Source organism: Microtus oregoni, unplaced genomic scaffold, assembly GCF_018167655.1.
Source record: "Microtus oregoni isolate MIOR12 unplaced genomic scaffold, Mior012 000028F_ref0000031, whole genome shotgun sequence".
Lineage (NCBI taxonomy): Eukaryota > Metazoa > Chordata > Mammalia > Rodentia > Cricetidae > Microtus > Microtus oregoni.
In genome coordinates, this window is record NW_024543087.1 from 9,806,928 (window position 1) to 9,827,243 (window position 20,316).

General features: G+C 41.5%; 1 protein-coding gene across 1 annotated transcript in view; it reads right to left on the reverse strand.

Moving 5' to 3' along the window:
• Window positions 1–2,835: 2,835 nt before the first annotated feature.
• The window catches only part of Dync1li1 (dynein cytoplasmic 1 light intermediate chain 1), a 38,146-nt gene continuing 20,665 nt past the window's right edge, over window positions 2,836–20,316 (reverse strand). Inside the window, exons 6-13 of the mRNA XM_041677488.1 lie at window positions 18,388–18,481; window positions 10,411–10,546; window positions 9,814–9,925; window positions 8,559–8,618; window positions 7,231–7,275; window positions 6,473–6,593; window positions 4,931–5,083; window positions 2,836–3,680 (exon numbers count right to left, since the gene is read on the reverse strand). Of these exons, the coding sequence (XP_041533422.1) occupies window positions 3,568–3,680; window positions 4,931–5,083; window positions 6,473–6,593; window positions 7,231–7,275; window positions 8,559–8,618; window positions 9,814–9,925; window positions 10,411–10,546; window positions 18,388–18,481 (834 nt within the window). The 3' untranslated portion in view covers window positions 2,836–3,567. The remainder of the gene's footprint in view (window positions 3,681–4,930; window positions 5,084–6,472; window positions 6,594–7,230; window positions 7,276–8,558; window positions 8,619–9,813; window positions 9,926–10,410; window positions 10,547–18,387; window positions 18,482–20,316) is intronic.

Genomic DNA, 20,316 nt, shown 5'->3' on the forward strand with positions numbered 1-20,316 from the left:
CTGGTCTCGATCCAGCTGCCTCTGCCTCCCGTGTGCTGGGATTAAAGGTGTGTATCACCACCACCAATTATTTATTTGGAAAATGTCTTTGGAATATAAAAGCCAGATATGGTGGCTCATGCCAGCTATCCTAGCACCGGAGAGGCAAAGGCAGAAGAAACACTGAGAGTTTAAGGCTAGCCTGTGCCACATAGTTTTAGGACAGCAACTTGAGTTAGAGACACTGTTTCAAACAAATCTTTGAGTATATAAAGCAGAAAAAAAGACCAATGTCATGTTCTATCACTAAGACAAAATGCCTTCGAAAAGAGGATAAGCGTTTATCATTTTACTAAATTTTAAAAATTCTATATACTAGGGGCTGGAGAGATGGCTCAGAGAGTAAGAGCACTGGCTGCTCTTCCAGAGGTTCCGAGTTCAATTCCCAGCAACCACATGGTGGCTCACAACCATCTGTAATGAGACCTGGTGCCTTCCTTGCTAGCAGTACATTGTATGCTTAATAAATAAATAAATCTTTAAAAAAAATGGCCCATGATGAATTTGCAAAAAAAAAAAAATTCTATATACTAGGGGCTGGAGAGATGGCTCAGAGGTTAAGAGCATTACCTGCTCTTCCAAAGGTCCTGAGTTCAATTCCCACCAACCACATGGTGGCTCACAACCATTTGTAATGGGGTCTGGTGCCCTCTTCTGGCCTGCAGGCATACACACAGAGTATTGTATACATAATAAATAAATAAATAAATAAATTTTTTTTAAAAATTCTATATACTAGAGGAGTACACATACTATATCAGTGTGGAGATCAGAGGACAACTAGTGAATGTCTGTTTTCTCCCTCTACTCTGGTTCTCAGGTTTAGAGGCAAGCAAGCACCTTTACCTGCTGAGCCATCGCACTGGCACCGTAGTGTGAGGATTTTAGTTCCTGGTCACTTGGCCTTGGCCTTCATTGCTGCTGGACTTATGCACAGTGAGGCAAAACCTTGTGGCAGGCAATCCATGGTAGGGTAAAAAAGGTTCAACCCATGGTAGACAAAGAGGCCAGAGAGAGGAGTCTGGGGACAAGGTGACCTCTCAAAGGTACATTTCCAACGACCGACTTCCTCCAAACGGAAATCACCTTCTAAGGAATCAATAGCACCCCCGCCCCGACTATACTACCAGGGAGACCAAGTATTTAAACAATGAGCCTATGGGGATATTTCATATTTAAATCATAATAACAAAGATAACAAGCCAATCTGAAATGACTAATGAGTCAAAAGTGGATGTCTTTTCTTAGCTGAATTTCAGTAAAAACACCACCTTATTAAAGGCATTCTAAAACAGGCACTGAAAAGCGAGCTCATTAAAAAGGCAGAACTGGTCACACTTGTCTTCTACCTATTCGCTGCTCTGGTGCAATTGCCAAGTTTTAAAAATAGCTTCTAGGGCCGCGGTAGCCATCTTTCAGTAACTCGCCAAAATGACAAACACAAAGGGAAAGAGGAGGGGCACTCGCTATATGTTCTCTAGGCCCTTTAGGAAACATGGAGTTGTTCCTTTGGCCACGTACATGCGAATCTACAAGAAGGGCGATATTGTAGACATCAAGGGAATGGGCACTGTTCAAAAAGGAATGCCCCATAAATGTTACCATGGCAAAACCGGAGGAGTCTACAATGTCACCCAGCATGCTGTGGGCATCATTGTGAACAAGCAAGTTAAGGGCAAGATTCTTGCCAAGAGAATTAATGTGCGGATTGAACACATCAAGCACTCGAAGAGCAGAGACAGCTTCCTGAAGCGGGTGAAGGAGAACGACCAGAAGAAAAAGGAAGCCAAAGAGAAGGGCACCTGGGTTCAGCTGAAGCGCCAGCCTGCTCCACCCAGAGAAGCACACTTCGTGAGGACTAACGGAAAGGAGCCTGAACTGCTGGAGCCCATTCCCTACGAATTCATGGCCTGATGTACAAAAAGAAATAAAAAACCTGGACTATAAAGGTTTTTTTCTTAAAAATAAATAAATAAATAAATAAATAAAAATAGCTTCTAACTTGGGGAGGTGCATGTCTGTAATCCCAGCATTTGGAAGGCATAGGCAGAACATCCCAAATTCTAGGCCAGGGTGAGCTACATAGTAGGATATGGTTCCAACTACGGCAAGAGTGGCATGGCTGTTTTGGGAGTAACCAACCACTTTCTGACTGAATATGAGGCCCCACTCCACAAGAGGATATCCAAGCCTGGTTCTGTAAAGCTGGCCAAAAGCCCTTGGAAGTCATTTGGAAGTCATGCTGTAGTGGGAATCCACTATTATCTGCAAAACTATTGTCCAACTGCCATTGAAGTACTTACATTTATGTCTGTAGATTTGTGCTGCCAGGCCCTACATTCAATTTTTAGTGCCACAGAAAAAAAGGCACAGTGGCACAAATCCATAATCCCAATGCGAAGGGAGCAGAGGCAGAAGGATCAGGAGTTCAAGGCCAGCCATGGCTATGTGAGACTCTACCTCAAAAAAAAAAAAAAAAACCCCACACCAAAGGGGGTAGGGAAAAATTAAACTACATAGTGAGTTAAAAGTTAGCATGAGATACATGGCACCCTGTTTCAAAAACAAACAAACAACCTGTAATTCCACACCTGTCGGAGAAGGTACTGACCAAGGACTTCTAAATTAAGAAAACTTAGGAGTGAATTTCACCTGTTCATTTGCCTCTGAGAAAGACCAGAATGCTTAATAATCCTATTAAGTCAAACATTTCAAATTACTAACAAATTTCATTCCTCAGCTGACAAATCAAACTGGAAGAATATAAGAAAAGGCAACACATTATTTGACCCTGAATGCAGAGAATAAATACTTTATTAACTGATTACAGTTGAAAGTCACGAACAAAAAAGGAGTATATTAAGGCAGAGCCATATATATATACATATACATATATATATGTATGTATAGACAACTGCAAAGCCGGTTCTCTTTACATGTTCATAACTTCGACATCTCTCACACTCAGGTGTGCTTGCTTTCTTGATCAGAGGAGCATCCTGGCCAATGGTTCTAGTCCTTTCTGGTGGTAATGCACAGCATCACGGAGTGAGACGACACTCTGGTTGGTGTGAAATCAGACGACTCATCAGTGTTCTTCAGAAAAACATGGGATTTTAAAAAGGATTTCAATAGTCTTACCTAACACAAGTTTAGACTTCTGAGTTAATCAACTGCCCTTCCCTAAATGCTCCTGTACGGAGCATTATTTTCTAGGCTTATATAGCCTAGAACACAGGATCACCTGGTTCTATTGCAGTCTTATACAGTTTGACAGTTTTTTCAAAATCCAAAATTACTTCCTTATGCAGAATGGCAATGCAAACAGTTATTCTACATAATGTAAAATTGTCTGTCTTCTGTGTAGCTCCTCTTTTAAAAATGGGCAGCCACAGGAAAAAAAAAGGGACATAAACTTTGACTGTCTGTATAAGCTCCCAGCCCCCTAATTCCAACTTGGAAGGAAAAGGCAGACAGAGGCGAGCTGCTTTCCCCATAAGAATGAACAAATGGCTTTGTCTGGTGTCTTCAGGAGGCTTCTCCTTCCGTAGGAGATGTAGGTGTTGTAGGAGAAACGGAAGCAGGTTTCCGTGTGATTCTGTCTAGCTCTGCATGAACGTCTGAGAGCACAGGCTTCTGGCCTACAGAAAGAACAAGAGTTAGTTAGACATAGTCTTCTACTTAAAACTGGCCAATGCTTTCACTGACTTTACACTCCTCCTAAGGCTGCCTGTGGTGGCTAAGGGAGGTGACTGCTGAGTTCAAGGCTACACACCACGCCCTGGCTTGGGGGTGGGGGTGGCAGATGACCACTCCTGCAGTCCCAGCACTGGGGGAAGCTGAGAAAGGTAGACTGGCATAACATCATGGCTAACCTGGGCTAAGATAGGACCTGAGTTTGAGGCCCTATCTTAAAAAACAACCACAACAATAACAACAAAAAACATTATGTACCCTTATATTATATAAACATCCTTAAAAATACAGGTCTTCGTTTTAAACTGAGGGGCAGTGCATCAGTACCTATCAATTAACCTCATATGTGAGTTTTGTTGTTTCTATTTTTAGGGCACAGGGCAGTGAACAATCCAGCAAACAGCAGAGCTGGATCTGGAGAGATGAGCAAGAACTGTCTCAAAATGAGCAGAGTATAAAGGTCAGGGGCCAGAGCCCTCCTAACCAGCCGAGGGGTGACATGTCTAACTCTCTGAAACGCCAGCCATTCTCCAATCTTTAAATGTAGGGGTTGACGTGACAGCTCAGCAGGTAAAGGCACTTGCCACCAAGCCTGATGACCTGAGTTTGATCTCTGGGGCCCACATGGCAGAAGAAAACTGAAACCAGAAAGTTGTCTTCTGACCTCCCCACACAAATTTAACATAGAATCATGACATGACCTAGGAACTCCAATCTCAAATATTGTCCCAAATAATTAAAAATGTAAGATCGCATAAAAATTAACACTCATAGCAGCATTATTCAAAGTGGCCAAGATGTAAGAGAGAGAGAAAAAAAGAAAAGGAAGAAGAGAGAAAGAAGAAAGAAAGAAAGGGGAAGGAGGGAGAGAGAAAGAAAGAATAGCCAAATGAAATGTAACTTTTCCACACAAGGAAGCTCTAACACAGGTTACTATATGAAGGAGCCCGAGAACACAGAAAACAAGACACACTGCTACAATTGCAGTTGCGTGAAGGCCAGCCAGGCAGCCCAGACAAGACCAGCACCAGCGGCCCAGACACTGACAGGCATGGAAAGTTTGACTTTTCTTTGAGAGATGAAGATGATCTGAAATTAGACTGTGACCGTTTCTAAAGCCACATGCGACTTCATCTGTGTCACACCCAGTGAGGCTGCACTCTAACAACAATGCCCCCTGCTCAGAAGGCTCTACCTGACTTTTTGGCGGAGGGTGGCAAGCCGGGGCTTCCGCCTGTAGCACCTCCTCCAGGACTGCCTCCGACCCCGGGGCCTCCAGGGGAGCCAGTCTTCTTACTCAACAGACTGTTGAAGAAGTTTGCCAGGACTCCTTCGCTCGTCGCTCCAGCTTTAAAACAAACAAACAAATAACGTTTTAGAACAGATTCCATTTTCCCATATTATTACAAACTACTTATACTTTCATCTGCTCACACACAAAGTAATAGCACGGATAAGGTTTTAGTCTTAATTTTATTCATTATTGTCTTCATGTCCGATCTGTGTGTGTGTGTGGGTGGTAGAGGATGTGGCTCCACACTATATGTGTGGAGGCAGAGAAGACCTGAGGAGCCGGTTTCTCTCCCTCACATTCACATGTGTTCGGGGCCTGTACTCAGGTGATTGGGCTTGGACAGCAGTATTAGACTTGCTAAGACATCTTGCCAGTCCAAAAGTAGTATTTTAAAGGGCCAAGAATATTTTTTATTTTATTTATATTATTGTATTGTGTGCGTATGTGTGTGCACATGGACCACAGGTGTGTAGGGGTCCACAGAGGTCAGAAGAGGCATCAGATCCCCTGGACTTGCAGTTACATACGGCTGAGCAGTCATGTGGGTGCTGGGAACAGCACCTAGATCCTCTGCAAAAGCAGCCAGTACCCTTAACCACTGAAGTATCTGGGCAGTCCTGGGCCAAAAGTATTTTAAGCATTCTTATTAGATGCTAATATACCTTCCCTCCTTTTTAAATTTTTTTTTTTTTTTTTTTGGTTTTTCGAGACAGGGTTTCTCTGCGGCTTTGTAGCCTGTCCTGGAACTAGCTCTGTAGACCAGACTGGTCTCGAACTCACAGAGATCCGCCTGCCTCTGCCTCCTGAGTACTGGGATTAAAGGCGTGCGCCACCAACGCCCGGCTAAATTTTATTTTTCAAAACAGGGTTTCTTTGTATAGTCCTGGCTGTCCTGGAACTTGCTCTATAGACTAGGCTGCCCTCAAACTCAGAGATTCACCTGCCTCTGCATCCAGAATGCTGGGATTAAAGGCATGTGTCATCACCACCCAGCTACCTGTCCCTTTTAAAAGAGCTTCATAATCTTTTTTTTTACATTTATTCTGTGTGTGTGTGTGTGTGTGTGTGTAAGTTACAGGACAACTTGCAGGAGTGGTTCTCGCCTTCTACTATGTGGGTAGTTCTAGGGATTGAACTCAGGTTATCAGGGTTGGTAGCAAGTGACTTTGCCACTAACCATTTTGCCAACCCTAGATTACCTATTAACTATCAAAGTTAATTTCTCCAACGGTCTCCCAGAGGAGAATAACTGAAGCTTTTGCCACAAGCACAGTGAGACAGTGAGAAGACACTGTGGTGTTTACAGCCTGATTATGAGCTCCTAGCTACAAAACAAAGCTTAGAGAGTATGGAGCAGCAAAGGAAAACATTTCAGTAGGTTCCAGACATGCACACTCAGTATATAACGTACTGCACTGCTTCCTCCAAGAGACGGAGCTATACCTTTCATGTTTGGATCAATTTTTTTTGATCCAGCAGGGATGGGGGACACACTGGCAACATTGGATGACACAGATCTGTTTGGGGTTCGAGGGGAGCCTCCAGGAACTCTTGGTGATGCATCCTAGGAAAAAATGGAGAAAGCACAAATATTAAAAATTAAAGTCTCCACAATATTCAAAAACATTCTGCTACTGTCCCCACTTATTCTACTAGCTATTACACTACAACTTACTGGTAAAAACGCTAACGATCCCGCCCTCATTACTAGGGAGCACCACAGGCCCACATTTCAGGACAGCCATCACTGCACAGGTAGAAAGGGAGTAATGTACTGGATAGTGAAGTGTAGCTCTAAGCACAAGCTTGGGAGACAGAGCTGGTTTCCCAGCTGCATGATCAGACAGGTCATGGTGTCCTCCCTAGTCTCCACTCCCATCTACAATGTGGAACTATTATGTAACAGGACTCCTCTGTAAGGATGTATTGAGGGTTTGTAAAAGTACACACACAGCTTGTATAGTGACGTACAGGTATAAAATAAACACCGAAGAGATATTTACATTTCAATGTACTAAAAAGTATAGATTCTTTAAAAACATCTCACAATTGCAGAAGAATTACCAATTGAGGTTTATACTGAAGCATACTGCACTGTGTGTGTGTGTGTGTGTGTGTGCATGTGTGTGGATGTGTATTTAAGAGAATCACAACAGCATGAGCTGAACATTAACAGTTTTGGCAAGGTTAATAATACTGACCACAGGCCTTCCAGCTGCAGTTGGTGGTTGCTTTGCTAAAAGGGACTGGGGGAAAAAAAGAATTCTAGTTTAGACATTCATAGCTTACATTACTGTCTTTTTAATATATATATATAATACACACACACACAGGGTTTTTTTTTTTTTTTATTTTTTTAAAGACAAGGTTTCTCTGTGTAGCCCTAGCTATCCTGGAACTCACTCTGTAGACAAGGCTGGCCTCAAAGATCTGCTTGCCTCTGATTCCCAAGTGCTGGAATTAAAGGCATGCACCACCAGCACCTGGTGTATACATCTGTATGCACATTAACCTTAAAAGTAACCATGGGCCAGGCATAGTAATGTATACCTTTAATTTTAGCACTCAGAGAAAGACTCGGATGAATCCTTGTCATTTCCAGGCCAGCCTGGTCTACACAATGAGACCTTGGGTCAAAAATAAATAAATTAGCCAGGTATTGGCCTTTAATCTGGGGAGGCAGAGGCAGGCAGATCTCTCTGAGTTCAAGGCCAGCCTGGTCTACAAAGGGAGTGCTAGGACAGCTAGGGCTGTTACACAGGAAAACCCCGTCTCAAAAAGTCAATAAACAAATAAATAAGGGGCTGGAAAGATGGTTCAGCTGTTAGGAATACTGGTCACTCTTCCAGAGCATCCAGGTTCAATTCCCAGCACCCATATGGTAGCTCACAACCATCCAAACTCCAGTTCTACGAGATCCTACAGCTCTATTCTAATCTCTTCGGGCGCTAAGCATGCACATGGCACACATACATACACCCAAACAAAACATTCATAGATAGAAAATTTGCTTTAATTAAAATACTTTACTTTTTAAAAAAGTAAAAGCAGCTAGTGGTGGTACATGCTTTTAATCCCAGCACTTGGGAGGAAGAGGCAGGCAGATCTTTGTGAGTTCAAGGCTAGCCTGGTCTTACAGAGTGAGTTCCAGGATAGCCAGGGCTACACAGAGAAACCCTGTCTCACAAAACTAAAATTAATTAATTAATTAAATAAAAAATAAAAAAATTAAAAGCAATCTCTGGCATGGTGCATGATGGTTAAAAGGGTAAAGTGAAGATATTTGCCTCATGACCTAGATGATGACCAATACCCAGGAGGACCAACCCCCAAAAGTTGTCCTCTCACAACACAGAAGTGACAGCATGCATGCACACCTCACCCTAACTCATACACATTAAATAAATAAATAATGTAATACAAATTTAAGTACGCTATAGTTATACAGATATGCATAGGGCTTAAAGGCAAATGAAATCATCTTTGCATAATTAATTCTACAAAGACCACCTTGAACGTGACTTCATACCTGTAACTTCATAAGAAACACTTGATCATCTTCTGCCATGATCTCCTTCTCATGCACAAACTGAAAGGAGTAAGTTGAAAGAAATGAGTAAGTTGAATAAGTTTGCTAACACCACTAATAACTGTGTGAATTAGACTGAAAGACGGTTCAAGAACTTGAACTTTGCCTCTGCTTACATAAGTGACGCCCAAGTATGGCTGTGTAATTTTGTTAGGTTTATAATGAAAAGCTACACATGGTTGGACAGTGGTAATCCCAGCACACAGGAGGCAGAGACAGGCGGATCTCTGGGAGTTCGAGGCCAGCCTGGTGTACAGAGCAAGTTCTAGGACAGGCTCCAAAGCTACACAGAGAAAAAAACAAAGAGAGAGGGAGAGAGGGAGGGAGGGAGGGAGGGAGGGAGCTTGCTCTTGTCACTACTTAACAACCCCCACACAGAAGACAGATGCCTAAACTGTGAACACTGCAGTTCAATAAAGTTCATGACATGTATCTCACCAGTATTATTTTTTCCTAAAATACTGCATTAGATTTATTTATTTATTTATTTTAAATATTTATTTATTTATTATGTATACAGCTAGTCAGAAGAGTGCACAAGACCTCATTACAGATGGTTGTGAGCCACCATGTGGTTGCTGGGAACTGAACTCAGGACCTTTGGAAGAGCAGGCAATGCTCTTAAGCACTGAGCCATCTCTCCAGCCCTGCATTAGATTTTTGAGGAGGATTACATACACGAAAATATTCATTTTATGTCATTTCTAGGAACATCTTAATACAAGATGTACACATAAGAAAAGTACCATCTGGAACCTGATTTAACAATCCTAAAGTAAAACCTTACCCAAGACTAAAACAAAATGGCAAGTTTTAGCTAGCTATGAGCCAATACAGACAATCAGTGACTAAGGTCAAGACCTAAGATCCTCAATGGGTAGAGTGGAGGAAACCCCTGCAGTGTTGACCTGGTAGCCTCCGAAGTCCACAGTCTCCATGTGCTCTAAAATGCTCAAGATCCACATGTCCACTCACGGGGCTTCCACAGTATGTTAGAAACAGACTCAGTGCTAGTGTCTGCAATCTAAAGATGGAAAGACTCCTGTCCGGAACCGAGTAGTCAGCTGACATTTGCTGGAACAGGTGCACAGGTAGAGAACAGTCAGTCCCATGACTGCTGAGGAGACCTTCTTCTTCTGTACCCTTACCACTGCAGGCCAGAGATAGCGCTCAGCTTACCATTTCTATAACTCACCTTTCGGACAGGAGGTTTGGTTATGATGTCTTCAAAATTATCTTCTATTTTCAAGGTTTGAAAATTTTCATGTAATATTCCTATTTTCTTATCGTTATCCCATCCAGCTGGACTGCGGAGAAATGCACACAAAACATAACATCATCACTTTTTTCACTTAACCCATGGAACCCTTTGGGGAGCTGAGGGAGCACAGTACTAAGGACTGAACATGTGGCTCTGTGCATGCAGTGTCATTCTCTACCATTGAGCTACAGCCCCAGGGACCAACTGCAGGACTTCATGCATGCAAGGGAAGCATTCTACCAGCCCCTCCCCTAAAATATGTAAAACCAAGTCCACACTAAATTTTGGGCATCATATACCGTAACAGCTGAATAAGCAGATATACCAATAAGGTGCCTGACAGACAAGTTAGCTAAAACAGCAGAGAACTTGTGAGATGGAGTAAAACTGAAGGGCAGTGAGATACAGGTCCGAGCAGGTTATAAACAAACTATCCCACCCACTTGTCACACAGGCCTCAAGCCCCATCTCCAAACAGAGCACAGAGACTGAGCAACAGCACAGGAGAAACTGCACTTCGTGCACACTTACATAAACACCGCGTCCTTTTCCACCACCACCGCAGGGATCTTGTAGGGGAACCCGTAGAGCTTCTGGACGATGTATTTATAAACTAGGTCTATGTTCTTGTTCTCCTTTACTGAGGTGTAAATAAGCGCTGCACCATCTAGTCATCTCATTAAGGAAGAAAGTGAGATTCACGGAGGTGCCACAAACCATGTTTTCAGCTTAACATGCACATGTATGCACAGTGCCAAGGAGAAAGCAGCCATGGTAGCTAATATGATGACGCAATAAGCAAGAAGTTCTGAATTATGCAGCACTCAGGAAGGAGAAGCAGGAGGATCAGAAGCTCACAGTCATTCATCTTCAGCTATACAGAGAGTTTAAGGCCAGTCAGTCATTAAACATTGCCTCAAAAAAAAAAATTCCAAAGTAAAAAATATTTATGTGCTATAAGGAAAATAAAATAATTCTATATAATTTAGGTTAGAAGCTGGGCAGTGGTGGCACACACCTTTAAACCCAGCACTCAGGAGGCAGAGGCAGGTAGATCTCTGTGAGTTCAAGGCCAGCCTAAACTCTACAAGAGCTAGTTCCAGGACAGCCAGGGCTACACAGAGAAACCTTGTCTTGAAAAACTAAAAAATAAACAAAAAAAAAAATTTAGTTTAGGAGGGTAGATGCTTCAGAAGCCTAAGAAGTATAAGCAAATTTAACAATACTGATACCACTATCATGTTTAAAGCACATGAAATATTGGACATGGCAGCACACACCTGGAATCACAGCACCAAGGAGGCTGAGGCAGAAGAATCATCAGTTTGAAGCCAGCCTGGACCACACAGTGATGCCTTGTCTTAAAAGGGGAATGGGATAGCAGTAGGGGGCTGAAGAGATAGCATCATGGGTAAGAGTGCTTCCTTGGAAAGCAAGAGGACCCAGATTCAAATACAGCACTTATCTGGATTTAAAAACTGGATATGTAGTCCCAGCAGTGGGGAGCAGAGCCAGGTGGACCCCAGGAGCCTACTGGCTGGTCAGCCTAACTGGACTGGTAATCTTCAGATTCAGTAAGAAACCCTGTCTCAAAAGATAAGGTGGACAGCAATAAAGAAAGACACCCAGCGTTCTCCATCTGTCACACATACATGGCATGGGCAAATACATATACCTCCCAACACACACACACAAGACAAAGAAACAATAAACAAAGATGTTTGGGAACTTAAAAAGAAGGCTCAGTGGGTAAAAGCTCTTGCTACCAAGCCTGAAGACCCGAGTTCAAATCCTGGGACCCATATGGTGGAAGGAAAGAACCAACTCTTATAAATTGTCTCCCAACCTTTTATCTAGAAGCCATGGTGGATTAAAGGTCTAAGGAAAAGAGCATGTGACCAATCTTAGGCGATCTACTCAGAGTGGCTATTCCAATTTCTATAACCACCTAGAAGGATCACAGTCTAGCACAGGCCACTGTGTTCCTGAAAAAGGAGAGTAGCTAAGTCTAACATGTAATGATGAGAATATTCCCAACTAGGATATTCCTATTGTCTTAGGACATGACTTCAGCCTTACAAACTTCAAATACTGTCAAATATAACTTGGCATAAACAAAATATTAATCTTAAGCAAAAACTTACTGGTATGAATTCTGAATAATTTTGTTCATAATATGAACCGATTTTTAATAATTTAGAAGATTTCTATAAATGAAAAACCTGAGTTGCAATTAAAAGCTTTAAAACAGTCAGTGACTTCAGACTGTTATTGTTAATGAATACACACTCCACCATCTTCACCTCTCAGAGGCAGTACTCTCTGGGAACCAACTGGCTATAATCTCTTCGGTAGTGGACAGCATCTTCCCTGGTTACATCTCTACATGTACACTGTTGTCTTTTCCCCCTAAGCGTACAGCACCCAGTATCCACCCATGTGTTAACCAGGCCGGCTCTGCCTAGCTTCTGAGAGTAACAAGATCAGGCACAGTCAGGGTGGGATGGCTGTAGACAACATTTACATTTTCAATCATAACTTTTTTTTTAAGGTGCATTGGTGTTTTGCCTGTATGTCTGTCTATGCGTGTCGAATCTTGGAATTACAGACAGTTGTGAGCTGCCACATGGGTGCTAAGAATCAAACATGCGGGCTGGAGAGATGGCTCAGTGGTTGGGAGCACTGGTTGTTCTTCCAGAGGACCCGAGTTCAATTCCCAGCACCCACATGGCAGCTCACAACTATATGTAACTCCAGCTCCAAGGGATCTGATACCTTCACAGCAACACATAGTTAAATAAATTAAAAAAAAAATCAAACATGGGTCCTCTAGAAGAAAAGTCAGTGCTCTTAGCCACTGAGTCATCTCTCCAGTCCATAACTTTTTTTTTCTTTTGAGACAGTCTCACTATGCTGCCGACCAGGCTGGCCTGGAACTCACTAGAATCTGCTGAGATTAAAGGTATGTGTGTATACCTAGTTTTTTTTTTTTATTTTTATGTTCACTAGTGTTTTGCCTGCATGTGTGAGAGCTTATTTTCTTTCTTTTTTTTTTTAAAAAAAGGTACTTTATTATCATGTATGTGCCTGTGCAGACATGTCTGTGTGTGCATGAATGCAGTGGTGTATGGAGTCCGGCAGGGGGCGCTGCAGGTGCACCATCAGATACAGGTTCTGGGAAACAACTCTGCATAGCAACAAGTGCTTGCAGCCACCCTTCCATCCTTTTTGTTTCCCGCTGAAGATGCACTATCCGGAAGTGCCCTTCACCTCAGCACAACTCAACAACTAGGTGACATGGGGACAGACAGGCCATGAACAGAAGAGTACATAGAGGGGCACCAGGGAAGAAAATGCCCATGCCCAAAGATTTCACTCAACTAGGCTCTCCTACGTGACCTTTAAATTAAATGTCCATCCTCAGCATGATGTCTATATAAGACCCGTGCGGGACTCAGTTGTTACCTGTAAGTTCTCTTAAAATCTCACTTAAAAGCCTCATTTTCTCTTTAGTTAGTAAAGGTCACTCAGACTCACCTAATCTTTGCAACCTAAATTAGAAAGACTATATATGACATGTTTCCCAATGTGTGATCATAAAAATAATCCACAACATTTTTTTAAGATTTATTTTATTTATTTGGGGGTGTTTGTTTTTCTATGTAGCCCTGGCCGTCTTTGAACTCACTATGTAGACCAGACTGACCTCAAACTCACAGAGATCCACCTGCCCCAGTCTCTTGTGTAGTGGGATTAAAGTCATCTGCCACAACACCCGGTCCCAGCAAGTTTTTTATTGTTGTCTATTTGTTTTTCAAGGATTTATCTATTTTATGTATATGAATGCTATATATGCATGTACGACTTTATGCCAGAAGAAGACATCAGACCCCACTATAGATGGTTGTGAGCCACCAAGCAGTTGCTGGGAATCTGAAAGAGCAGCAGGTGAGTGCTCTCAACAGCTGAGTCACCTCTCCAGCCCCCTACCCACTACCTCACCCCTGAAGTTTTAAAAATAGGTTTTTCCATCCTTGACTTGGAATGTTTCAAACTAAGAGGTCTTAGAATCTAAGAGTTAGGTAAACATAGCCTGATTCTGAAAGTACTAAGTAAGGCTCTGTGTAACATACAGAACAAGTTAAAAATGAAAACAAACCGACAGGCTGATCTTGTCCTACCACTCATTAATAAATGGACATAGCTGAGTGTGATCTCTGTGAGTTCAAGGCCAGCCTGGTCCACAAAAGCTAGTTTCAGGACAGGCTCCAAAGCTACAGAGAAACCTTGTCTCAAAAAAACCATCCCCCCAAAAAAGATAGACAGACAGACAGACAGAAAGAAAGCAAGAAAGCAAGCAAGAAAGAATAAATGGATACAGTTTTTTTGGGTTTTGCTGCAGGGTTTCAGGATGTGGCCCAGATAGGCCATGAACTCATTATATAGCCTAGGCTAGTCTCAACCTCCATTCTATTGTTTCAGTCTCTTAGGTGTTGGGATTACAGGCATGCTCCACTATGCCAGTCACAGATTTTAATTATGTAGATTGACAAAACTGTCACATTCGAATTTTCCACATATACATGTGTATTAGTTGCTTTTCTGCTGCTGTGTGGTAAAACACCAAAAGCAAGACAACTTCTAGACGGAGGAGTTTATTCAGCTTACAGTTCCAGAGGGATAACTGCCTGTCCTGGCAGGGAGGCATGGCAGCAAGCACGGAGCAGAATGCCAGGAGCTCATATCCTTTACCACAATCACAAAGTAGAGAGAAAGGCTGTGAGTCTTTTAATGCTAAAATCAATCTCTCTATCTATGGCACATACTTATAGGTATCATATATCATTTTAGGTAAACATAAAATACTATGGTTCCCTTCTATATATGTGTTGCTTTTATTGGTTAATGAATAAAACTGCTTTAGCCAATGGCTTAGAAGAGTTAAGCCAGGCAGGATTTCTAAACAGAGATATAGAGAGAGAGTAGGCAAAGTCAGAGAGATGCCATAGCTGCTGAAGGGACACATGCCAGAACTTTACCTGATAAGCCACAGCCTCGTGGCGATACATAAAATAGAAATGGGTTAATTCAATATATAAGAACTAGCTAGAAATACTCCTAAGTCATTGGCCAATCAGTATTGTAATTAATATAGTTTCCATGTGATTTTTTGGGTCTGGGCTTCCAGGAATCAAAAGCGCAGTCTCTGGTTACAAAATGGTGCCCATCGACTGGGGCATGGATCCACATAAGACCTAAAAAAAGCTTAAGAGAGAGAGAGAGAGAGAGAGAGAGAGAGAGAGAGAGAGAGAGAGAGCTTCTAGACCCACAAAAATGGGAATCAAGCACAACTTCCTGGTTGCCACATTTTTTTTTCCCCTCATTTAGGCTCTGTTTGCTGGCTGCAAGCAGAGGCACAGCTTCTTTAAGAGATGGCTTCCTGGTTCATACTGGCATGAATGGCTCTGGTTATTTGGGAGTTCCGGCTACAGAGCACTTAAATGGGGTTTGTGAGTAGAGTGTTACAAGTTGCTTAATGGCAACATAGACCCACTGCATCCCTGGAGTTGGGGCAGTGAGCATGGCTCACAGAGGCAGTGAACAAACCTCTGCCATGTTGGAGTGGGAGGAGTAATAGGCAGGGCCCTAGAGTTGGTCCTAACCACAACCACTTCACACTTAAAAAGAAAAAAAAAAGGCTCTCCTGGTCAGAAAATGATTACAGCTAGGCAATAAAGACAGATTCAGACAAAAAGAAACCTCTGAATGGGTCACAATGTGTTTTAAAAATGTAGATAGGCTTGGTAAAGAAAGGACAAAGAGTATAGACAGAAGTACAGACAGTCATAGATTAAAGGAGGAAAGATAATAAAATATTAAAAAGTAATAGAGTAAAAAAATAAGCCATGTAAAGATGGAAAAATATACATAGAATTTGTATTATATATATTATTGTGTTTTCTTTGAATTTTTTGACTGAAAATGAGCTAAGTACAAAGAGACATTTTACTATACTGGCTACAAAGCTAAACCAACATTATACATACATACACACACACACACACACATTCTGCTTTTGTTTCCACAGAAGATGAGGACCTGTGGATTCCTTCCAAGATAATATGGTTTGATGGAACAAGACTCCCTCAAAAGGTCTCTATGAACCCTAAAAATACTTCACTTAACAAACAGCAGGAAGCAGTTTGGAGAAAACAACACCCAAAATCCCAAAATGATTATTTATAAATGTTTGTATTCATTTAAAGGGGGTATATGATATAGAAATGAATTATTTACATTGGTATGGACTTTGGTTTATTGATATTAATTTAAGGTCAATTTTGTTATATGTATATTTCTCCTCTGGTTTAAGGTATTATATGTTCATGTAGCTAATCTAAAAATGTAATATATAATTAAAAATTACAGATTAATAGTCACTTATAATGGTCAAACTTGTAGTCATGTTAGTTAAGTTTTCTAGATGTACAGAGATATATTTCAAATGGGTAAGTATTCTTCAAAACAAAGACCTACAGAATATGGCATTTAAAATATTTTAGGAATTTAGACTTTTTTCAGTAGTGAGACTTGTCTGCTTCTGGCAGCACCAATTACTTCAGAGAAGTTGATGGGCATCAAAAAAACCTGTTATGGAATTTGCCTTCAATGTGCCTGCACTGCTTTATGGTATACTGTATGAACTGGACATGCAGGACCCACAGAAAAGTGACTACTGAACATTTCCAAAAGATGGGATGGTCCTGCAGGGTTCTTGCTTCACAGAAGAAACTGACAGACATTCTGCAGGACACAGGAGAAAGCAACTGATAAACTTTACCATTACAAGGCAGAACAGATCTTCATATTCCCTACTTCATGGAAAAGTTTGCTGGATACTATGAGCCAGTAGGCTGAAGATGGATGCCCCAACATTACAGAAGAACTTTGGGTAACTGTCCAGGCAGCAAGATGTCTCTGTCAATTCTAGAATTTTGGAAGTTGCTTATAATGCACTTCCCATTTACTTAGGTAATGTTATATCCTTCTGGGGTCTTTGAAGAATTGAAGACAAATATAGTTATTTTCCTTAATTATGATAAAATATAAATTAGATATGAAATTCTAGACTCATAAAGAAACATTGTAATTGGAATTCTTGCTTAATACCTATTTTGTTATATGTAATTTTGCTATGTTAAAGTTAAAACCTTCCTTTTTATTTATACAGAAAAGGGGAAGAGATGTGGCATGTCCTTCTATACATGTGTTGCTTTTATTGGATAATGAATAAAGCTATTTTGGCCAATGGCTTAGCAGAGAAAAGCTAGGTGGAAAATCCAAACAGAGATATATAGAGAGAATAGGCAGAATCAGAGAGACACCATGTAGCTGCCGAAGGAGACAGATGTCAGAACCTTACCTGGTAAGCCACAGCCTTGTGGAGATATACAGAATAATAGAAATGGGTTAGTTCAAGATGTAAGATCTTCAAATACATGAGCCTATGGGGGACGGTCTCATTCAAACCATTACAACCTGATTAACTATTTTTCTTAAGCACAATTTTTTAAATATGGCAAATTAATATTACATATTTCAGGGTTTATTTTTTGTCTTTGTTTTGTTTGCTTGCTTATTGCTGACACAGGGTTTCTCTGTAGTTTTGGAGCCTGTCCTGGAACTTGCTCTGTAGACCAGGTTGGCCTTGAACTCAGAGATCTGCCTGCCTGTCTCCCAAGTGCTGGGATTACCAGTGTGTGATACCACCGCCTGGCACATATCTCAATTCCTGGTTTCACATGTTACAGAGCAGGCAAGAGCCATTAGTTGTATCCCTCTTCCCAACCATTTCCCCAAATTTTTAATGAACCATTTCTTTACTGTGCTACTATAAACAAAATGAGGCTTTTGGAATGACCCTCTTTTCTTTAGCTCACATGGACTGACTTTAGCAAAACAATGTGTCTGTTTAAAACAAACAAAACTGTAGGTGCTGACCCATAATAGTTTTCACCAGGAGATGCATTTTCTGAAAAGGTTCTAACAAGAGCTGAGTGTAAAGTACAGTCCATAATCCCAACACTTAGAGGCTGACACAGGACGCTCTTGAGTTCTCTGCGAGGCTAGGCTATACAGTCTGCCTCAACACACATACACACACACACACACACACACACACACACCAAAACTCCAGAGAAAAGCAGCCAGCTCCCCATACCCCAGCCTGCAGCTGCCCTGTTCACTCTCACAGGACACCTTTTGTGCCCTTCTCCCAATATAGACTTGAGAACAAACCTGCTCAGAACCAGCCTTGAATAAGTCTGCTTTCTCCCATTTACTTTCATCTCCATCTTCTATGTTTTCATCAAAGCAGAGAGAGCAGCACAAACCTAATACTCTAGCTAAACATGGAAGTGACCTGGCAAGTGGACAGGTGGGCTATACTCACAGACTTTCTAAAGTCCTCACGATTGTTCTGCTTGGTGGGGCACTGCTAAAGGATACATTGTAAACAGAACTTGCGGATGTGGGACTGGATGAAATCGAAGTGTTCATCTCGGTAGTCATGCTCTTTCTCCAGTCCACTAATGGCATCACACTGTGGAGATAAAGCAATCATTAGATGGCATTGCAGTAACTTTAAAAACTGAAATCCAATAGGATAATTTAAAAAACCAAACAGTTCAATTTTGGATAAGAAAACATAACAAGTTAGCAATACCTATGGTAACTGACTAGCAGGACCAGGAATACCAACAGAGATATCCTTAACAGTACTGGCTTCTGTGTTATCCATCCGGCCAGGATGCGCCAGGCAGTTTCAGTACATGAAAGAATGAAGACCAACAGACTTGTGTCCAGTGGTCACATTTGCCATTCAGCCACCAATCTCCTAAAATGAATGGATTCTACAGAACACAGCTGTGTATTCCCTTGGCCTATAGCCCTCATCTCTTTTCTGGTGCTTCAATCACCTCATCACAGGCTCACCATAACAAAGCAGGCCTGGTTGTGAAACGCCGCCTGCAATAACAAAATTGACTGCTGTAGAAAAACACTACGGACACTACAAAGAGGCATGTTCAAACACCATGACACCCAAATAATTTCACTGAAACCCTTCCAAACTGAAAGCGTAGAATATAAAAAAAATACTGTATATTGTTAATTATTATATGCAATATTAGTATGGAGTCAAAATTTCATATATAGATTTGTTACACACATACATTACAAAAGTCTTCCTATTTAATCACGAATACCGGCTCGCCCAGTTTATATATTACTGAGTGACATTTCAAATAATTAAAGACACTTGATTGTACTGTTGACATACTGGTGAAGTATGGCAGTTTAGTAAATAGCTTTTAACCTAACTAAGAGACTGGAGATGTAGCTCAGTGTTAGAGTATGTATGAAACCCTGGATTTGGCTCCCAGCATCCTCTCACTCCTTAAAAAGGAGTTAACTGAGCCTGGCATGGTAGTGCACTGTACTTCATAAAATCTTAAGACATCATCAGGGGGCCAGGCGATGATGGCGCATGCCTTTAATCCCAGCACTCGGGAGGCAGAGGCAGGCGGATCTCTGTGAGTTCGAGACCAGCCTGGTCTACAAGAGCTAGTTCCAGGACAGGATCCAAAACCACAGCGAAACCCTGTCTCGAAAAACCAAAAAAAAAAAAAAAAAAAGACATCATCAGGTATACTTAGTGTATGAGCTTTAAAAACGTGTAGGGAGGAAACAAAACAAGAAGTATAAGAGCACTAAGAGTGTGTGTCCTTAACAGGATGGAAATGTGACTCAATGCATCAGCATAAAGAATGACAATGCAGAGGCTGCAGAAGTGGCTCAGTAGGTGGCACTTGCCAGTAAACCTGACACCAAGTATTCTATCCCAAGTCCCAAATGAAGGAAGGAGAGAGAGGCTGCGCACAAATTGTCCTCTGACCTCCACTTGGTCACTACAGAAAAACTCACACATAAAACACAAATGTTTTTTATGAACTAAGTTGTATGTAGTTCTAAAACACTGATGTATTTGCCAATAGCAAGCTGTCAAACAAACACAAACTACACACAGATGTCAGTGTATGTAAAAGAATGTAACAAGGTATTACACCAAAATCACCACGTGAAAAGAAGACAACAGGCTTTAACTCATTTAAATACTCCTGCCCTACTCCTCAGTTACTGATAATTTTTGTAAAATTTAAAAATAAAACTTAAGCCAGATCTTAGGGGTTTCTTGTTTTGTTTTTAATCATTTTTATCCCAAAATGAGCAGATTTCTGCACTTTTTTCTCATTACATGCACCTTTTCCATAACATAAAAAGCAGGAATAAGCCGGGTGGTGTTGGTGGCACACACCTTTAATCCCAGCACTCGGGAGGCAGAGGCAGGCTGATCTCTGTGAGTTCGAGGCCAGCCTG